Source organism: Tursiops truncatus, chromosome 3 (assembly GCF_011762595.2).
Source record: "Tursiops truncatus isolate mTurTru1 chromosome 3, mTurTru1.mat.Y, whole genome shotgun sequence".
NCBI classification, from domain to species: Eukaryota; Metazoa; Chordata; class Mammalia; order Artiodactyla; family Delphinidae; genus Tursiops; species Tursiops truncatus.
This window is the reverse complement of record NC_047036.1, coordinates 162,801,059-162,820,748: the sequence shown is the minus strand read 5'-3', so window position 1 is coordinate 162,820,748 and position 19,690 is coordinate 162,801,059. Positions and strand designations below refer to the sequence as shown.

General features: G+C 57.7%; 1 protein-coding gene and 1 long non-coding RNA gene across 5 annotated transcripts in view; one reads left to right on the top strand and one right to left on the bottom strand.

Annotated features, from left to right (window-relative positions):
* ADGRL1 (adhesion G protein-coupled receptor L1) overlaps positions 1-19,690 on the top strand; it is a 47,355-nt gene that overhangs the window by 3,674 nt on the left and 23,991 nt on the right. For all 4 annotated transcript variants that reach the window (XM_033854186.2, XM_033854187.2, XM_033854185.2 and 1 more), the window contains 2 exons: positions 13,513-13,676; positions 17,583-17,796. In XM_033854186.2, coding sequence (XP_033710077.1) covers positions 13,607-13,676; positions 17,583-17,796 — 284 coding nt within the window. In that variant the 5' untranslated portion in view covers positions 13,513-13,606. The remainder of the gene's footprint in view (positions 1-13,512; positions 13,677-17,582; positions 17,797-19,690) is intronic.
* The window catches only part of LOC117311738 (uncharacterized), a 39,704-nt gene continuing 37,806 nt past the window's right edge, over positions 17,793-19,690 (bottom strand). Inside the window, exon 5 of the long non-coding RNA XR_012331069.1 lies at positions 17,793-19,635. This is a non-coding gene — a long non-coding RNA (uncharacterized lncRNA). The remainder of the gene's footprint in view (positions 19,636-19,690) is intronic.

Here is a 19,690-nt window from a genome sequence, read left to right as displayed (position 1 = left end):
CCTCGGCCACCCTGATGAAACAGAAAGTGGGGTCCCAGGCGGGAGGGGGCCGCTGAACAGAGGTCTGGAAGTGGCTCCCACTGCCCCTGGAATCCAGTCCTCTGTTAACACATCTGTCCGCACCTGTGTGTACCCGTTCTGTGTGATTGGGATGGTGACCTGGACGAGCCTGTGTGCAGCCGGCCACGTGTCCGACAGGCTGGTCCTGTGTTCGTAAGGGTCTCCTCTGTACTCGTGTTTGTGAGTTTTGCAGAGGGGCCGGCAGTGTGTGTGTGCGTGTGCGTGCGTGTGTGTGTGTGTGTTTCCGTGTGTGAGCAGCTCTCTGCATCTTGTGGGCCCCTGCAGGCATGCTCCCAGGTGTATGTATGTAGGGCTCCTTGGAGCGAGGCTGGGTGCACCTTTTCATGAAATCTGTGGGTATTTGCCAAGTGTCTTTTCACTAGGCGCTGTGCTGGGGACGCCGTGGGGACAGTGCCCCAGCCCTGTCCTCAGGGAGCACACAGTCCGGTGACAAAAGCGATTTCAGTCAAGGGGCTCCTGTTGTAGCAGTGGGGGAGAAGGCTTGTGTCTCCCCATCCAGAAGGGCCAGAACCAGCTGGGGAGAGGCAGCCCTTGACTCGGAAAACAGCAGCCCCTGCGTCTTGGCACCACAGCACATCCCAATCCCGTGGGGTGTCCTGTGGTCCAAACCTGCATGACCTTCCCTGTCACCTCTTCCCCCTCACCCGCTCTCTCCTCACCGCTCCTAACCGCAGTCCTACCCCAGGACCTTTGCAATGGCCGCTCCTTCACTTGGACCCCTCAGCCAGACATCTGCAAAGAGTTTGTTCCCTCACCCGTTTCAGATGTCACCTCCTCAGTAACCTTTACCCATGCAACCTGTTTAAAATTGCAGCCTCCCACCCGCCTCCTGACTTTCCGTCGCGTGGACGGCTTTTCGCACACTCTGTGATTTCCCGATATATTGTGCCTGTTTATCGTCTGTCTCCCCGACCAGGATCCAAGTGCTCAGGGAATTTGTTACTTGGTTTGCTTTCAGATGTCAGGTGCCTAGACTTATGCCTGGCCCACAGTAGGTGCTCAAGAACTCTTAGCTGAGTAAGTGGGAGGGGGCCTCTCAAAGGACTGGAGACCCCCAGGGGACTCCCCCCAGGCTTTGCACAGTGAGGGCTCCCCATCGACCCCGGTCCCTTTGGGGGATCCAGGGCTACCCACCAGGGGCCAGACCAGGCCAGCTCTGCACCTGTCCCATGAAGACACCTGTGCGGCCTCTCCCTGAGGTGGCCTCATGGGTGCCCTTGTGTGTGAGGGTATCAGTGTGGGTAGGCGGCTCCCCTGCAGGGCTGCATGCATATAGGGTTTAGAGCCTGGAGGGTAATGTGGGGCCCCCCTGCCCTTGCCAGGGGTAGGAGTGCCATGGTCAAGGACTGAGCAACCCCTCCTTTGTGGGAACACTAACCCAGGCTCTCTCTCACGCCGCACCCTTGTTTCAGTGGTCTGTCCCGGCGCTGGGGAATTAGCCAAGTAGAAGCCCCCCTGCCACCCTCCCCCCAACTCCAAAATTTGGGGAAGATAAAAATTGCAATAAATAGATACCCAGGCTAAAAATAGCCTTGCCCACCCCCCCAAAGCTAAAAATAGCCAGGGCCTCTCCCTCAGAGGCTAAAAATACCCGGTGGGCCAGGCAGCCAGGTGGTTACTCCTGTCCAGGATGGGGGAGGTGGTGCAGACAGGTGAGGGACCCCAGGCAGGGTCTCCCAGCTGTGGCGTTCCTGACGCTGGGGCTGTGTCATTCTTGGCAGGGAGAGTGACCTGTGCCTCCTAGGACATTTTAGCATCCCTAGCCTCAACCCTCTAGATACCAGGAGCATCCCCCCCGCCCCCCACCCCCGCCAGTTGTGACACCTAAAAACGTCTCCAGACATTGCCAAACAGCCTGGGAGGAGGAGCAAAATTGTGCGCCCTCCCAGGTGAGGAGCACTGCTCTAGATCGGGGTCGGCAGAGTCCCCCTGTGAAGACCCAGACAGCAAGTACTGGAGACTTTGGCGGGCTTACCAGTCTTCTTCTCCCTCTTCTTCTCAACCCTTTGAAAGTGGCAAAACCATTTTTAGCCCGTTGGCTGTGGGCAGTGTCCAGGCCATAGGTACCCAACCCCCACCCTGGAGCACCACCACCCTCCCGCCCCATTGCCCCTGGTGGTGGAGGTCAGGGCATCCTTGGATGTACCCTCATCAGCAGAGGGACAGCCCCACTGGGGGCAAGTCTGGTGCTGTCTGTCCCTTTCACCTCCTCCCACTCCCCTGCGCTCGCTCCCTCACTGGTTCTCAAACATGGCAGGCCCCGGCCAGCCCCAGGGCCTTTGCACGAGTCTTCTCCTCCCTGGGCACCTCTGTGGCTCCTCCCTCAGCTTCCCAGAGCTTTGCTGACATGCCCAGCCTTTCCCCATCACCGTGTTTAAGATTGCATGACACCCACACACACACGTACACACAACACTAGTACGTCACGGGATTGATCTCTTTAGTGTTTGTTCTTCGTGTCTGGCTCGTGCATGGTTGTCTCTCCAGCACCTAGATCAGCGCCTGGTACACAGTACGTGCTCTAAAAGAGACGCGTAGGATTGCTGGGTATCACTTCTAAGCTCCATAACCACTGTTGTGAGACTTTCAACCCGTTTCCTTGGGGAAGAGACAATGCAGAGGAGGGAGGTGGGGGGCTCGTCACACAGCCTAAAGTGGGCACAGCTGGGATTTGAACCTAGGGCCCTGAGACCCAGGGCCTCTTCGCTCTTGCCCTGCGGAGCACCGTCTCCCCATCCCTCTGGTCTCTGCCCTTTCGCTGCTAGCCTGGTGGTAGCAGAGGGCCCCAGAGCCTTCTTCCATGCGCTCTGCCTCAGGCCCTGGCTCCCGTGGGAGCCAGCACTGCTCTGCATGCCTGGAGTGACTGCGAGACTTGTGGCCAGTCAGGGAACACCTTGGGGTGGAAATGGACCACAGGCCACCATGGTACCAACCCACTGTGGCGAGGAGCGTCAGAGAGGTGCCCGGTTGGCCTGCAAGTCAGGGAGAGCTTCCTGGTGGAGGGAGCTTCCCAGCTAAGATCTGGAGGGGAAAGAGGGATAAAGTGGAGGAGAGGGAGAGTTTGTGAGAGGGAGGAACCTGCCCTGAGGTCAGAAAGAAGGGGGTGGCTCCGGGGCGGGGGGTGGTGGTGGAAGGAAAGACATTTCCTGGCCAGGTGGGGAGAGAGAATGCCGGTCTTGGGGGCCGAAGGACTGTTTGTGGGTTTGCGTTTCTACCTGTCCACGGGGCTGGGGAGGCCTGTGAAGGGGTCAAGGCCCATGAGACATGGCTGGAATGTTTAGCATGCGCTCCCTCTGGCTTGCTTTGTAGGAGAGAACTGCAGAGGGCGGGTGTGTGGGGCAGGGGTGGGTAGTGGAGAGGCCAGTGTGGGTAGGAGGCCGCCACAGCTGTCAAGGTGAAGGCCCAGGTGGAGGCCTCGAGACATTAGAGGTGGACCCGTGTGGGGCTTTCGAGACAGAGTTGACATCATTTAGTAGATGATAGATTGGAAGGGGGGGGGAGGGGGAAACTGCAGGTTTCTGGTTCTGACAGCAGTGTGGACCTGGAGAAACAAAGAGGGAGGGGGTGGGAAGCACCCTCTGCTCTCAGCAACAGCCCTCCTCACATACACAGTCTGATCTCCCCTTGCCAGCAGGAGTCTGTGAGTACCCGAGTCAGGGCACGTCTTGTCCCCACTCAGAACCTCCACGGCTCCCACCTCACTCCCACAGGCCCTGCTCGCTCTGCCCTGTAAACCCGCCCTCACCTCTTCCCTCTCTCCCCTCACTCACTGGGCCAAAGCCACACTTCAGCACATTCCTACCTCAGGGCCTTTGCATATGCTGTTCCCACTGCCTGGATATGCTTTCTCCAGTACCTAGATGGCTCCCCTCCTTGAGACCTTTGCTAAAATGTTACCACCTTGGCCAGGTGTTCCCCGACCACCCCATCTACATTTGCACCCACGCATACCCCCTCCACTCTCTCTCTCCCCTACAAGCCTACTTTCCTCCAAAGCACTTGTGACCAGGTGGGAGCTAGGTAACTATCCACTGAATGGACAACCTCTTCTATGGGTCTGTTTCGTCTTTGTTCATTAAACAAATTAACAAGAACCCTCTCCTTGCCCGGGGCTGGGCATGCAGCAGAGAGCCAGGCCGACCCACGATGGAACCTTCCCTGGTGGGATAGACTTTCAGCTGCAGAGCCCAAGTCCAATTAGGGGAGTGAAATGTGGAGCCCCAGTGTGCCGCTAGTGTGGGTACAGGAGGGACCAACACAGTCCTGGCAGGCAGAGCCTTTTGGAGGAAGAAGGGACAGAGGGCAGGAGTCCTCTGGGTATGTGAGAGAGAGATGTGGAGGGTGAGGATAGGCCAGAGCAGAGAAGGTGATGAGAAGGTAGCAGGAGACCAGGGCCTGAAATGCCATGTTGAGGCCTCTGAGGCAATAGGGAGCCATGGAGGACTGTAGGCGGGGAGGGATGTGATTGGGTTTTCATTTTGCAAAGATCACGCTGGCTGCAGGGTAGAGATTGGAAGTGGTGGGAGTAGCAGGTAGACGGGGGAGACCGGGGAGGAGGCATCCAGGGAGAAGGGGAGGTTTTGAATGGTCCCACCCCCTGCAGTCCAGCGCCACTTGGCAGCTAGAGTGACCTTTTAAAATTTACAAGACGGACAAACCCCACCCTGTGGCACCGGCATCTAGTGGGAGAGAGATAATAAGCAAGTAAGTAAAACGCGTGGCTGGCATGCTAGCGATGAGGGCCACGTAGAAATAAAGCCAGAGCAGGATGCAAGAGTGCTGGGGCCAGCAGGGCCTCCCAGAGCCAGCAGCGTTTGCCTAAAGACCTGAAGGAGGCAAGGGAGAAGCTCTGCAGCTATCTGGGGAGGAGGGACCGGCCAGTGCAAAGGCCCTGAGAGGGGACTGTGCCTGGTGTTAGTGAGCGAGGGGGAAAGTGTAAAGAGGTGAGGGTAGGGAGGGGACAGGGCAGAGTGTGCAGGGCCTTGTGGGCCGACGAAGGGCTTTGGCTTTTGCTCTGAGTGAGGTGGGAGCCTTGGAAGGTTCTGAGCAGAGGAGGGATGTGCCCAGACTCGGGGTGCTCACGGCCGCCCTCTGGTGGCTGTATGTGGAACAGACTGGGCAGCAAGGGTGGAGAGCTGGGAGACAGGGGAGGAGGCGACAGGGCTGGACCAGGGAGGGGACCAAGGAGTCAGGAGAAAGTGAGCAGATTCTGAAGAAGGAGACGCAGGAGCTGCTGTAGGGATGAGAGGAGAAGAGGGGTCCAGGATATCTGTATGGTTCTTGAGCGCCTGGGAGGACTGGGCTGCCCTCTGCTGAGATATGGGTAGATGAGGGGGTGGAGCTGAGGGTTTGGTGGGGACCCTGCCCTCCCTGAGCCCACAGCCTCCTTCCTGAAGGAGGTTATGTGACGGATACTCTCTGGGCACTTGCTCCATCTCTGTGAGGGAAGTCTGTTAGTCCCAGAGTAGGGATGGGGAAATGGGCTCAGAGAGGCCAAGAGCCTGGCCCGAGATCACACAGCAGATTGACACCCAGGAGCCAAGTCCTTGGACCTATCCCAGGGCCTCCTGGTTACCCACTCTGCCATGCCCGGGGGTTTCCTGGAGGAGGTGGGCCTGTGGAGCTGGGCTCTCGGGCTGCTGGGTTTGGGGAAGACAAGGCTGCTTGGGACGGAGCAAGAGGCAGGAAGCTTGTGTTGAGGGGCCCGGAACATTCAGACTCCCACCCACTCAAGCACTGAGGGTTGCCATGGCAACCTCACTCGAGGGCAAGCTAGCAGTGCCTCCCCTCCTCCAGCAGCTGGTTCTTCTCCTATCACCCACCCTCCCCTGCCCCATGCCAGGGCACCTGAGGACAGAGCCTGGGCCGTGTCACCCGGCCCTGGGACCCCACTGCACCCGCCCCTTGACTCGAAACTGATGTGGGGCTCAGGCAAACCCGGAGGCAGGTGTGGGACCCGTGGGCGGCCCACGTGACCTGGGGGTCCGACACACCTGGGGCTCAGAGGGTGGTGGGCCCTGTTTCCCATGGGTTAAATTGGGGCCACTCAAGCCCTCTGAGGCTCGAGGTGGGGACAGACACAGGTGGGGGCTCACCTGACCCCTGTGGGCGTGTCCACTTCTGAGGATGCTTACACAGATGCAGTGGGGGCCCAGAGGAGGGAGCTTTCGAGGGCCCCCAGGTCTCCCGAGCTCCCCATGCTCAGCCTGGGGTTCAAAGACCCCTTGCCAGTCAGGTGCCCCTGGGATCTCACTTTCCTCTTGTGTAAAATGTGGGTATACACTCCCCACCCCCTTACTAAGTTCTTCTGAGCATTAAAGGAGATACAGGCATGCAGTGCTCAGAACGGGGCACAGAGGTGTCAGCCGCTGCCCCTGGCATGGTGGGTGGTTCTGGCAAACTGGACATCCCAGCTGGATCCCCACACCCTGTAGTTGAAAGGCTCCCCTGAAGTTGTGTGGTTCAGGGCCCTGCCCCCATCTCTGCCTCAACTCCCCCGCCACGTGCCCTGACACCCTGTGCGAGTTTGCTAGGGCTGCTGTGACAACATAGCCCAGACTGGGCTCTGACAACAGAAATGTATTATCTCCCAGTTCTAGAGGCCCAGAGTCTAAGATCAAAGTGTCAGCAGGGTTGGTTCCTTCCTCTTCCCTGGCTTCCGGTGGTTTGCCAGCAATCCCTGGCTTGTAGACGCATCACCCCGATCTCTGCTTCCGTCTTCACGTGGCGTTCTCCTTGGTGGTTGGGGGGGGTGTCCAAATATCCCCTTTTTATAAGGACACCAGTCTGATTGAATTAGGGTCCACCCTAATGACCTCATTCATTTTAACTTGACTACCTCTTTATCTCCAAAGAAGATCCCATTCTGAGGTGCTGGGGGATAGGATGCCAGTGTATCTTTTTTGGGGGGGGGAACACAATTCCATTCATCCCAAGGCCTCAGGGGTAGTCAGGCCTGGGCCTCCCAGGTGGCTCCCACCTCTCCACGTCTGACCTCACCTCCTCGCTTAGGTGAGCACCAGGTAGCAGGTAAAACTCCCCAGGGCCGAGTGGGCATGCCCAGGCCAGGACGAGAGGGAACAGAAGCTGCAGTGCCCAGTTCCCCCTGCTGCAGCCCCGAGGTGCGGACAGTTCTGGGGGTGCCTGGGGCTTTCTGGAGGAGCTGCTCCAGGGAAGGGGCTTCAGGGAGCAGCAGGCAGCCCATGGGGAACACTTTCTGTGCCCCTGAGGCAATGGTGCCCAGCCTGTGTGGGCCAGGCTTGGGCCCCAGGTCACAGGGCAGACGCCCCGTCCAGCTGCCCCCACCACCATCCTTGTGTTCATCTGGTCAATATTTGTTTGAGGACCTGCTGCACGTCTAGGCACCAAGGGACGGCCTCGGGAGCTTCCATTCTCCGGGGGCTACAAAGGAAATCCACGAGCGGACAAGTCAGATCACATAGCAGTGACGTGATTGGTGGGGATGGTGGTGACAGTTCGGCCCAGGACACTCTGTACTCGCTATGCACCAGGCATGGCCCTGTGTGTTTCACGGGTATGAATTCATCTTGTCGTGCAGCTACCCTGTGAGGTAGCCCCATTTTACCAAGAGGAAGATGGAGACATGGGAGGTTATGGGATGGTGGGGACGGGACAAACGGGCACTGAACGCAAGGTGCTACGGTGTGGGGTGGCTGAGGCCCACTCATATCTCTGAGGAGGGGACATGAGCTGAGATCGAAGGGACACAGGCCAAGACTGCATGGTGGGAAGGAGCATGGCTGGAGCAGCGGGAAAGGGGCAAGAGCCGGGTGTGCATGACCTCCTGGGCTGTGGAGTGGGAACCTCGGCAGGGATTTAAGCCGGGGAGCAATGTGTCGAGATTTTTTTTTTTTTTCGGCCATGCCTAGCAGCTCGTGGGATCTTAGTTCCTCGAACCTGGGCCCTCGGCAGTGAAAGCACCGAGTCCTAAACACTGGACCACCAGGAAATTCCCGACGTCTTTAAAAAGTCCCTCTGGGGCTTCCCTGGCGGTGCAGTGGTTGAGAGTCCGCCTGCCGATGCAGGGGACACGGGTTCGTGTTCCGGTCCGGGAGGATCCCACATGCCGTGGAGCGGCTGGGCCCGTGAGCCATGGCCGCTGAGCCTGCGCGTCCACAGCCTGTGCTCCGCAACGGGAGAGGCCACAACAGTGAGAGGCCCGCGTACCGCAAAAAAAAAAAAAAAAAAAAAAAAAAGTCCCTCTGTGGAAACAACCTAAGTGTCCATCAGTGATGAATGGTTAGGGAATTGCCTGGCGGGCCAGTGGTTAGGACTGCTTGCTTTCACTGCCGAGGGCATGGGTTCAATCCCTGGTCAGGAAACTAAGATCCCGCAAGCTGCCCAGTGCGGCCAAAACAAAAACCGAAAACTTTGACATCTACACACTACTACATATAAAATAGATAACTACTAAGGACCCTGTATAGCACAGGGAACTTTACCCAATGCTCTGTAATGGCCTATATGGGAAAAGACTCTAAAAAAGAGTGGATACATGTATAGATGATTCACTTTGCGGTACACCTGAAATTAGCACAACATTGTAAATCAACTATACTCCAATAAAAAATTTTTAGGACTTCCCTGGTGGCGCAGTGGTTGAGAATCCACCTGCCAATGCAGAGGACACAGGTCCGATCCCTGGTCCGGGAAGATCCCACATTGCCGCGGAGCAGCTAAGCCCGTGCGCCACAACTACTGAAGCCCGTGGCACCGGGAGCCCGTGCTCTGCAACAAGAGAAGCCACCGCAGTGAGAAGCACGTGCACCAGAACTAGAGAAAGCCTGTGCGCAGCAACAAAGACCCAACACAGCCCCCAAGAAATTTTTTTTAAATTTTTTTTTTTTAATGATGAATGGGTAAATGAAATGTGGTCCGGCTGTACAGTGGAATATTACTCAGCCAGAAAGAGGAATAACTGACACAGGCTACAACACAGGTGAACCTCAAAGACATTTTGCTGAGTGAAAGAAGCCACACACAAAAGGCCACAGACGGTGTGGGGATGAGCCAAAAAGTCCATTCGCATTTTTCCATAACTTCTTATGGAAAAACCCAACCGAACTTTTTGGCCAACACGATATGACTCCATGCATATGAGATGCCCAGAACAGGCAAATGCTTAGAGACAGAAAGTAGATGAGTGGTCGCCGGGGCCTGAGGGGAGAGGGGAGAGGGAGTTCTTGATTAACGGGGTACCAAGTTTCCGTTTGGGGTGATACAAACGTTTTGGAAATAGATTGCAATGGTTGTGGCACAGCATTGAGAATGCAGTTAATGCCACTGAATTCTATACTTAAAAACCGTTAAATGATGAGTTTTATGTTACACCCACACACCCACACACCCACACCCACACACACACACACACACATATATATATATATATATATATATATATATATATATATATATATATATAAAATACCATCATTTTTTTAAAGATCCCTCTGGGTGCCAGTGGCAGGTGAGGGGAGGTGGGGGGAGCCTGGGCTGCAGGAGTGAGAGGGGCTGGAGGGCTGCTGGGAAGAGGTCAGGGCCGTTTGGCAGAGATGGTGATGCCCAGGTCTGGAGGGGGGCTGCCGTGGATGGACAGGTGGATGCTGGGGTGTTCTGGAGATGCAGACCCAGGACTTACTCCTGAACTGGCTGTGGGGGCGAGGGAAAGAGGAACCCAAGATTTTGACGCCTGGGGTTTTGGCCTAAGGACCTGGGAGGAGGGGGGGGACCAGGCACTGAAATGGGGGACTGTGTCCAGTGTGGTCAGGCTCCAGATGCCTTGGAGACCCAGATGGAGGTGTAGACATGAGGAGAGAGGCGGGGCTGGGACGCAGATGTGGCAGTCGTCCCGGTACAGATGGTGTCTAAAGCCATGAGGCTGGTTGGATCCCTGAGGCGGGGTGTGGACGGGCAAGAGGCCTGGGGTCCTGGGGTCCCGGGGTGCAGCCCGGGAGGAGGAGAGGAGCCGCCTCCTTCAGATGGATCCTCCCCATGCCCTGACTCTCGCTGTGCTGTGACAGCACCCTCTGATGGGTCCCTTGCCGGTCTACCGTGTGTGTAGACTGTTGTCCTTACCAGAACCCTGCAGATTCGAGGTTGCGAGGGAACTGGGGGCATGAGTGGGGAGGACCCGCTCAGGGTCACGGGGCATGACATGGCAGGGTCCAGACCTACATTGGCCCGCTGCCCCCAGAGCCTGGCATCCAGCAGCCTCTCGAGCATTAACCAGACGCTAACCAGTTTAACTCCCTAAGGGAGAGCCAGGGAGGAGATGCTAACCAGTTTAACTCTCTAGGGGAGAGTCAGGGAGGGGAGCAGCCATCAGCCTAGGGTCAGTCCCCCACCCCCTGCATCTGACCATGGCTGGAAGATGGGGTGCAGGAGAAATGAAGTGGTGAAGGATGCCCCCCCCCAAACCATGTAAAATTGTAAAGTGCTAGGAAATGAACCAAAACCCATCAAAGGCCATATCTGGACAGGGTTGCGGGATAAGAGACAGTTGTGGGCTGAGGAAGTAGAGGGGGCAGTTTTCCTGAAGGCTGGGCGCTGGGGAGGGTGCAGAGAGCTGCTGCGGGTCAGGGGCGGGGAACAGGGCTGCAGGGCTGCCCTGTGAAACTACCTTCCCGTTTCACATGAGACGAGACAGGCCTGGAGGGAGGGATGTCCTGCCCCATGAGCGAGCTGCCTTAATCTTTCTTGAGAACCTGTGCCGAGTCCCTGGCCTCAAGTTGCCCATGGTCTAGTGGGGAAGGTAATTTATAGAATGTAATTTCAGGTGCCGTGAATTTAAAATGGGGCTAAGGAATTCCCTGGCGGTCCAGGGGTTAGGACTCCGTGCTTCCATTGCAGGGGGTAAGGATTCGATCCCTGGTTGGGGAACTAAGACCCTGCATGCTGCGCGGCGTAGCCAAGAAACAAACAAACAAGAACGGAGCTGAAGGATGGCAAGTGAGGGTGGCGGGAGCGGTTAGGGTGGTCAGGGTAGGTCACTCTTCTGGGGTGACCTTGAGGTTGAGCCCTGAATGGTGAGAAGCTCCAGCAGGCGTTTGGGGATGCTGGGAGAGCACTCCAAGCAGAGGAGCAGCCCAGGCAAGGGCTCGGGCTGGAAGGAAGCTGGAGCTTCTAGGAACGGGCAGTGGGTAGGCTAGAGAGCATGGTGTTGCTGGGTCACCAGCGGCCTCTAGGCCCTGATGAGGAACAGAGACCCCAGGGGAGGGCAGAGTGGGAGGTTAATACTCGGATTTACATCATTAAATGGTCCCTTAGCACTGACTGGAAGGCATGCGTGGAGGCAGGGAGGCTGGGAGGAGGAGGCCAGGGCAGGCGTCCAGATGCAGCAGGATGGTGGCTTGGTCCTGGTGGTGGCTCTGAGGGCCAGAAGTGGGCAGGTCGGTGACATACTTTGGAGGCAGAGCCCGTGGGACTTGCTGATGGAGTTTATGAAGGGGAGGGGAGGAGAGGAGTCAGGAATTGAGGAGGATTCCTAGGTTTGGGTTCTGAGATTCATTCAACAAACATTCATTGCTGTGTCAGGCCTGTTCTAGAAGCAGGAGCAAGACAAAGCAATTCAACGATGTCACTGCCCGGTGCAGGGGCCCTTCCATAAAAGGGAGAAATATTTACCTTTGAACGAAGGCCCAAAGGGGGTGAGGGAGCAGAGGAAGAGACCATGTGAATAAAGGGTGGACAGAAGATACATGCAGAGGAAGTGACAAGTGCAAAGGCCCTGGGGCAGGAGCTGGTGTGGTTGAGGAATAGCAGGAGTGGCTGGAGCAGAGGTGGGGACAGGGAATTACCTGGACTGGCGGATAGGCTTTCATTTTGTGGCGGAGGGGAAACAGTAGTCGGGGTTCTTTTGAGAGATTCCAAACTGGAAATAAGGGATTTGGAAAGTATTGGCTGGTCGGTGGTGTTGAGCCCGTAGGACAGGCTGGGGTGACGGTGGGAGAGGACAGACCACACTGGAGGACCGGTTAAAACACAGGTGCTGGGGAATTCCTTGTCGGTCCAGCGGTTAAGACTCTGTACTTCCACTTCAGGGGGCACGGGTTCGATCCCTGTTTGGGGAACTAAGATCCCGCGTGCCGCGCCGGCGCGGTCAAAACGCGAACAAACAAGAAAGCATGGGGTGCTGACCCTCCTCAGAGAATGTGCATTTCTAGCAAGTTCCTGGCCAGGCTGGTGCCCCTGGGCTGGGGCCATATCGGAGAACCGGGGTGTAGATAAAGCAAAGGATTAAAAGTAAAGATCTGGGGCTTCCCTGGTGGCGCAGTGGTTGAGAGTCTGCCTGCCAATGCAGGGGACACGGGTTCGTGCCCCGGTCCGGGAGGATCCCACGTGCCGTGGAGCGGCTGGGCCCGTGAGCCATGGCCGCTGGGCCTGCGCGTCCGGAGCCTGTGCTCTGCAACGGGAGAGGCCACGGCAGTGAGAGGCCCGCGTACCGAAAAAAAAAAAAAAAAAAGTAAAGATCTGGGTGTCCAGTCTCGAGAGGATCCAGGGGAGATGGAGGCAGTGAGAAGAGGAGAGGCCATGAGGGAGAAGAAGTGGGTCAGAACCCGGCTCTGTGCCCTCAGAGCCGCTGTGCCTGAGGATGGGCAGACGGGGTGGGGTTGGAGAGAATTGCGGGGGTCGCCAGACAACTTTCACCCCTCCTTCACCCTCCCTGGCCCCCCAGGGGCTGCACCCACCCCTCACCCTGCCTGCTTGTCTCTAGCTTACCCTGAAGGTTCCCCCTGAGAGGAAAGAGGGGACTCAGTCATCCCTGGTCCCTGATCTGTGGCACCAGCCAGCTGGATTCTAATTAGCTACCAGAGCCAGAGAAACGGGAAGCAGGGGACCAGGGGTGGGGACCTGGATTCCTGCCCGAGACCCAGAGGCCGCAAGCTACGGCCAAGACGCCTGGGTCCCCCACCCTGGACGCTGTGCTGGGTGAGAAAGCTGGGGTGGGGGAGACGAACAGGCAGGGTCTTGATTTCGGGTCGGGGAAGAGGCTTCCAGAGGGCTCTCCTCCTCCGTGATGGAGGGTCTGAGCCTGCCTGGGTTCAGGTGGGCCCTTCGTAGCTGTGACAGCCTGAAGCGTTGCCCCAGCCACCCGAGGGGGGCTGTCAGACACCAGGAGGTGCCTCCAGGAGGTCCAAGATGCCCAGATGGGTGGGTCCATCCGTTGGGGTGGGAGTGGAGGGTGCAGTGTAAGCCAGAGGCCTTGGAAGGGGTCAGCCTCTGGCCCAAGGGTGCAGCTTCTGTCAGATACGGCTGGCTCGGGCGGGTTCCATCGCCCAGCCCCTCCTGGGGCTGCAGGATGGAAGCCCTCAGCCACCAGCAGGAGGAGGGGGGACCGGCCCAAACACCCCTCCTACTAGGCCCGCTGGGGGTCGGCCGCGGCCCCCACCTCACTCTTCCTGTCCTCCCCAGACTGGTGGGCCAGGCCGTGGTACCCACCTGGTGATGCGGGGCGAGGCCGCCCGCACAGGCCACTGAGAGCCCCGGACGCGCCCCAGCCGCCACCATGGCCCGCCTGGCCGCCGTGCTCTGGAGTCTCTGCGTCACTGCCGTCCTGGTCACCTCGGCCACCCAAGGTAGGTGCTGCTGGGGCTGGGGAGGGCCGTGCCTGCAAATCCCCGCCAGGAGGGCAGATAAAACAGTGAAATACCTCCCGAGCACTCGGTACAGTACCCGCTTCAGACCACCCAGAACCAGGCCAGAGGAAGACTTGGGGATCATGCCCCCTAGCACCACCAAGGGGTCCCCGGATCAGCCCCTCACCCCCCAACCCGGAGCACCAGGGTCCATCCCACCAGGGGTCCTAGAGCCTGGGATTCGGGATGTGGCCTCCCGGGACCGGGACAGGCCTTCCTGGTGAGCCGATGCTCTTCTGTCTTGTGTGTGTGTCTCTCAGTGTGATTACATCTCCGAGGCTCTCGCTGGGAAGAAGGTTTAATTAAAGCATGCCCGCTGACGTTTATTTAAAAACAACTAATTACCCGGCTCGGCCCTATGCCGTTCCCGGGATCCTGCACACACCACAATTAGTGCCCCGAGCCTGCCCGCCCACCCTCACCGATTACTCAATTACAATCCCCATGGTGGGCCCAGGCGGGGGCAAGGGCAGGGCGGGAAGAGAGGAGGCCCGCTAGCCTCACCCTCGCCCTGGCTGTGCCCCCTGCCTGCCCCTCCCAGCCCTGTCTGGAGGGCACTCATGGTGGACCCTGCTCCCCATGGCTGCCTCATACAGCCCCACCCTCCGGGGAGCCACAGAGGTGAAGGGGGCATTGTTCAGCCGTGTCACAGGGCCTTGGCACTGCTCCAGCCAGCTGGCACCCTCCCCTCCCCCAGCACCCATGTTCTCTACCTATCCAGGTCCTGCCCCACAGCGCCAGCTGGCCTGCGAGGGGCTGCTTCCACCCCCAGACCCATCCAAGCCAGCCCTCCACCCCCGGCCTCCTTCCCGGGCCCAGGAAGGGCTAAAATTAGCTGCGGAAGCAGATGATGCTAGAGGAACGCATGTAAAACTTTCCCGCAAGTGGGACTTAACTCATCCCAAAATACCCCGAGGGCCTAGCTGCCAACCCCATTGGGCCCCCAGGTGGCATTGGAGGCACTAGATCTGGAAAAAGGGGCCCATTTGGCCCTGCTGCCATCATGCACTGGTGCCTTCTCTTCATCTACAAGTGACAGTCCCCACATTGGAGCCCAGGGCCACTCTGTGCATCCCCCCTTCTCTCTGACACCCTGCAAGGCTTGGTTGGGACCAGTGTCCAAGAAGGTGGCTGCCCCAGCAGGCATGGACGGTACTGAGCCCACTCTGTCCAACAGAGACTAGCTGCCTTGATCATCTGAATGATAATAGTAATCAGTGGCTTGCCTTCTCACTATGTACCGTGTGCACTGCAACCCTCTGCATGGATCTATGAGATAGGCGTTATCAGCTCCTTAGGGAAAGAAACGGGGGCACAGAGGTGGTCAGTGACTGGACGAGGCCACCAGCCAGGAAGTGGCCAAGCTGGGATTTAAACCCCAGCCAGGGACTTCCCTGGTGACGCAGTGGTTAGGAATCCGCCTGCCAAGGCAGGGGACACAGGTTCGAGCCCTGGTCCGGGAAGATCCCACATGCCGCAGAGCAACAAAGCCCATGCGCCACAACTACTGAGCCTACGCTCTAGAGCCCGCGTGCCACAACTACTGAGCCCATGTGCCACAACTACTGAAGCCCGCGCGCCTAGGGCCCGTGCTCCACAACAAGAGAAGCCACCACAATGAGAAGCCTGCGCACCCCAACGAAGAGTAGCCCCCACTCACCGCAACTAGAGAAATCCCGCGCACAGCCACGAAGACCCAACGCGGCCAAAAATAAATAAATAAATTTATACAAATAAATAAACAAACACACAAACCCTGGCCATCTGGCTCCTGAGTCCCAGCTCTCAGTCTCCGAATGGCATGGGATGGAGACTGACGTGTGACAATGCAACCCCTCTGAGAGCAGGGCATGCCCATGGCAAGTTCTTTCATTGTCATGGCAACCCTGGGAGGTTTCCTAGGTGAAAGCAAGGAGGCCCCTCCCTGTGACGTCCTCCGGGAGCACAGCACCATGCACAGCACCTCCTTCAAGAACATTTTCTAGCACGGAATCCTCCCAGTACAGCCCTGGGCTGTGGTGGCCCATTTTACAGATCCAGAAACTGAGGCCTGGTGAGGCTCCAGCAGTGGCTGTCCAGGCTGTAGTGTGCATCAGAACCACTGGTGGGTGTATCCATCCAAAGGCTCCTGGTTTCATCCCCAAGATTCTGATTCAGCAGGCCTGGGTCGGGGGGCCCAGAATCTACATTCTGAACATGATGGGTACGCTGCTGATTCCTGGGACACACCAGGAGAAGCCCTGGTCCAAAGGACACACCTGGTCTGTCAGCTGGGAAGTGGCAAAGCCAGACTCTGTGGTTTCTTCCAGAACATGAGCGTGTTCCCTCCCGCACCATCTCTGGACCTTGCATGGGGTGATGTGAAGTTAGGGAAGTGCACCAGGCCACCCTTACCTCTGACACTAACTGCGAGTTTGGGGGTCCCCCAGACCACCCCCAGCTTTGATGATTTGCCTGAACGATTCACGGAATTCAGAAACACCATTATACTCGTGGTTATAGTTTATTACAGTGAACAGATACAGATTAAAATCAGCCAAGAGAGGGCTTCCCTGGTGGCGCAGTGGTTGGGAGTCCACCTGCCGATGCAGGGGACGCGGGTTCGTGCCCCGGTCCGGGAAGATCCCACGTGCCGTGGAGCGGCTAGGCCCGTGAGCCATGGCCGCTGAGCCTGTGCGTCCGGAGCCTGTGCCCTGCAGCGGGAGAGGCCACAACAGTGAGAGGCCCGTGTACCGCAAAAAAAAAAAAAAAAAGAAAAAAAAAGCAGGAACTCTCCTGACAACGATAAGTGACAGCACGCATGTTGTCCAGCCAACCCAGGAAGCTCCCCTGAGCCTTGGTGTCCAGAGTCTTTACCGGGGCTCAGTCGCGTAGACGTGGCTGACCTCAGCCTCCAGCCCCTCCAGAGGTCAGCTGATACCGCGTGACCCCAAGTGCCTACCTGAAACCACATCGTGAGTGTACTAGTTTGCTGGGGCTGCTGTGACAAAATACCACAGACTGGGAGCCTTAAGCAATAGAGATGTAGTCCCGCCCAGTTCTAGAGGCTAGACATCCAAGGTCAAGGCGTCAGCAGGGTTGGTTCCTTCTGAAGGTCACAAGGGAAGGATCGGTTCCCTCACTCGCTGGGCTTCGGTTACCTGGCCCACTCCTTACACCCATCAGGCATCTTCCACTAAGGGCTCCCTCAGGGCCTTTGCACTGGCTGTTCCCCCTGCCTGGAATGCTGTTCCCCAGCACCCGCATGGCCCCTCTCCTTGGTTTGTAGATGGCCATCTTCTCCCTGTGTCTCCACATCGTCTTCGCTCTGTGTGTGCCTCTAGGTCCAAATTTCCCCTTTTTATAAGGACACTGTTCCTATTGGATTAGGACCCCATAGGGCCCTATTAATGGCCCACCTTAACGACCTCATTTTAATCTGATTACCTCTGTGAAGAAGCCATCTCCAAATTCGACCACATTCTCAGGTCCTGAGGGTTAGGGCTTGATTTCAGCATTTGAATTTGGGGAGGGGGAAGACCCAGTTCAACCCATAACAGTTAGCACAGGCTGCCTGGCGTGGCTCAAGGCCCCCAGGCAAACAAAGACACTCTTCTCAAGCAGGACACTTCAGGGGCTTCGAGGGCACCGCCCAGGAGCCAAGGCAAAGGCCAGACTCTCCTTGGGCCAGGTTCATGGCCTTACTACACAGGTGGGCACACTGAGAAGCCCATTTTACAGATGAGTAAACTGACGTTCATACGGTCCGCATCCCAATACAGTGAAGCTGGAGGTGGCGCCTCTTCAGCGGGGGTCTTCCCTCCCTTCCTGGGCCCGGGTGTGACTCTCTCCCCCTCCTCCCTGCAGGCCTGAGCCGGGCCGGGCTCCCGTTCGGGCTGATGCGCCGTGAGCTGGCATGCGAAGGCTACCCCATAGAGCTGCGGTGCCCAGGCAGCGACGTCATCATGGTGGAGAACGCCAACTACGGGCGCACAGATGACAAGATCTGCGACGCTGACCCTTTCCAGATGGAGAATGTGCAGTGCTATCTGCCAGACGCCTTCAAGATCATGTCCCAGAGGTGAGGGGCCCCACCCTGCGGGGCTCCTGGGAGATGGGGTGGCAGCAGTCCCTGGGGTCAATAAGGTGCCTGTCCTCCATGCGCCCCTGGCCAGCACATCCCGTGCACCTTTAGTCTTCCTTTTATGCATTCGACCCATGTTTCCTGAGCAATTACTAGGGGCCGGGTCCCGTGCAAACAGCAAATAAGACCCAGCCCATGCCCTGCCAGCCTGTCACCTCCCCAACCTGTACCCTCTGCCACAAGCCCGTTGCCTCCAGAAGCTCATCCTGAGATTGGTGGGGGCTTGCAGAGTAAACGCCGTGGTGGGACAGAGTGAGATGTCATGGGAACTGACAGACAGCCCAGAGGTCTGGTCAGGCTTCCCTGAGGAGGTGACAGTTGAACGCAGATGGCAGAAGTGTATGTGCTTGTGAATGTCAGAGAGAACGTGTGTGAGAATGTGAGGGAGGGAGTGTGAAGACTGTTTATGTCTGTAAGTGTGTGAGTGTGGGGTGCATGTGTGCAAAGCTGCAGAAGGCTCTTTCACACTCACACCCGCACCACCTAGAGCTGGTCAGCTCTTCCTTCAAATTATACCCTGATGGGACCGCCACTTCCACCACCAAGCCCCCCAGGACTGCTACAGTATCTTCTGCCCCCTCTCCTTGCCTGCTATAGTCTGTTCCCCCCCATAGCAGCCAGAGAGTGCTTGGGAGCACCTGAGTCAGGTCCTGTCCCTCCTCAGATCACAGCTCTCCTTGGCTCCAACCTCACTCAGAGCAAAAGCCTAAGTCCTCCCCTGAGGCCCCCAAGGCCCTACACGTTCTGCCCTGTCCTCTCCCGGCCCTCACCTCCTCCACGCACCTCCTCACTCGCTGGGCTTCAGTTACCTGGCCCACTCCTTACACCCATCAGGCATCTTCCACTAAGGGCTCCCTCAGGGCCTTTGCACTGGCTGTTCCCCCTGCCAGGAATGCTGTTCCCCAACACCCACATAGCCCCTCCCTCTCCTTACTCAGGGATTTTTATTTTTTTTATTTTTTATTTTTTGCGATACGCGGGCCTCTCACTGTCGTGGCCCCTCCCGTTGCGGAGCACAGGCTCCGCACGCGCAGGCTCAGCGGCCATGGCTCACGGGCCCAGCTGCTCCGCGGCATGTGGGATCTTCCCGGACCGGGGCCCGAACCCACGTCCCCTGCACCGGCAGGCGGACTCTCAACCACTATGCCACCGGGGAAGCCCCAGGGATTTTTTGTTTTTACCTAACTAACCTCTCAGTGAGGCCTGCCTGACCACCCTCTAAAATCACAGCAACCCAGCCCCCGCCCCTGCCACTTCCCAGCCCCTTCCCTGCGCTCTCTCTCTCCTAGTCCTGACTTCCATCCACAGTCCCATTGGCTGTTTCGCCTCTTTATCGTGTCTTTTTTATGTCTTCCCTCACTAGGCTGTCAGCCCCACGGGGAAAGGGAGTTTTGTCTGTCACCGCTGTGTCCACAGCCAGATACACCACAGGCGCTCACTGAATTTTTGCCAAACGCCTGAGAGAATGCAGGGTTCACTCCAGGATCCTGAGCATAAAACTGGAAAAGGGAAGGAGGCCTGGGGCCCGCTCTACAGCTCCTTGGGGATGCTAGAGTATGTCACTGGGTGGGGTCACTGAAAGCCTCCCGAGAGTTTTGGGCAGGAGACAGGCGTGATCAGGTGGGTGGGCCAGGCCAGGACCGCTTCATCGCCTCCCTCCCACTGTTTCTCTCGCGAACATCGGGAATTCTCCGGCGGTCCGGGGGTTAGGACTGTGCTCTCTCACTGCCGAGGGTCTGGGTTCAATCCCTGGGCGGGAAACTAAGATCCCACAAGCTGCACAGAGCGGCAAAAAAAAAAAAAAAAAAGGAAATAATCAAACATCCATTCC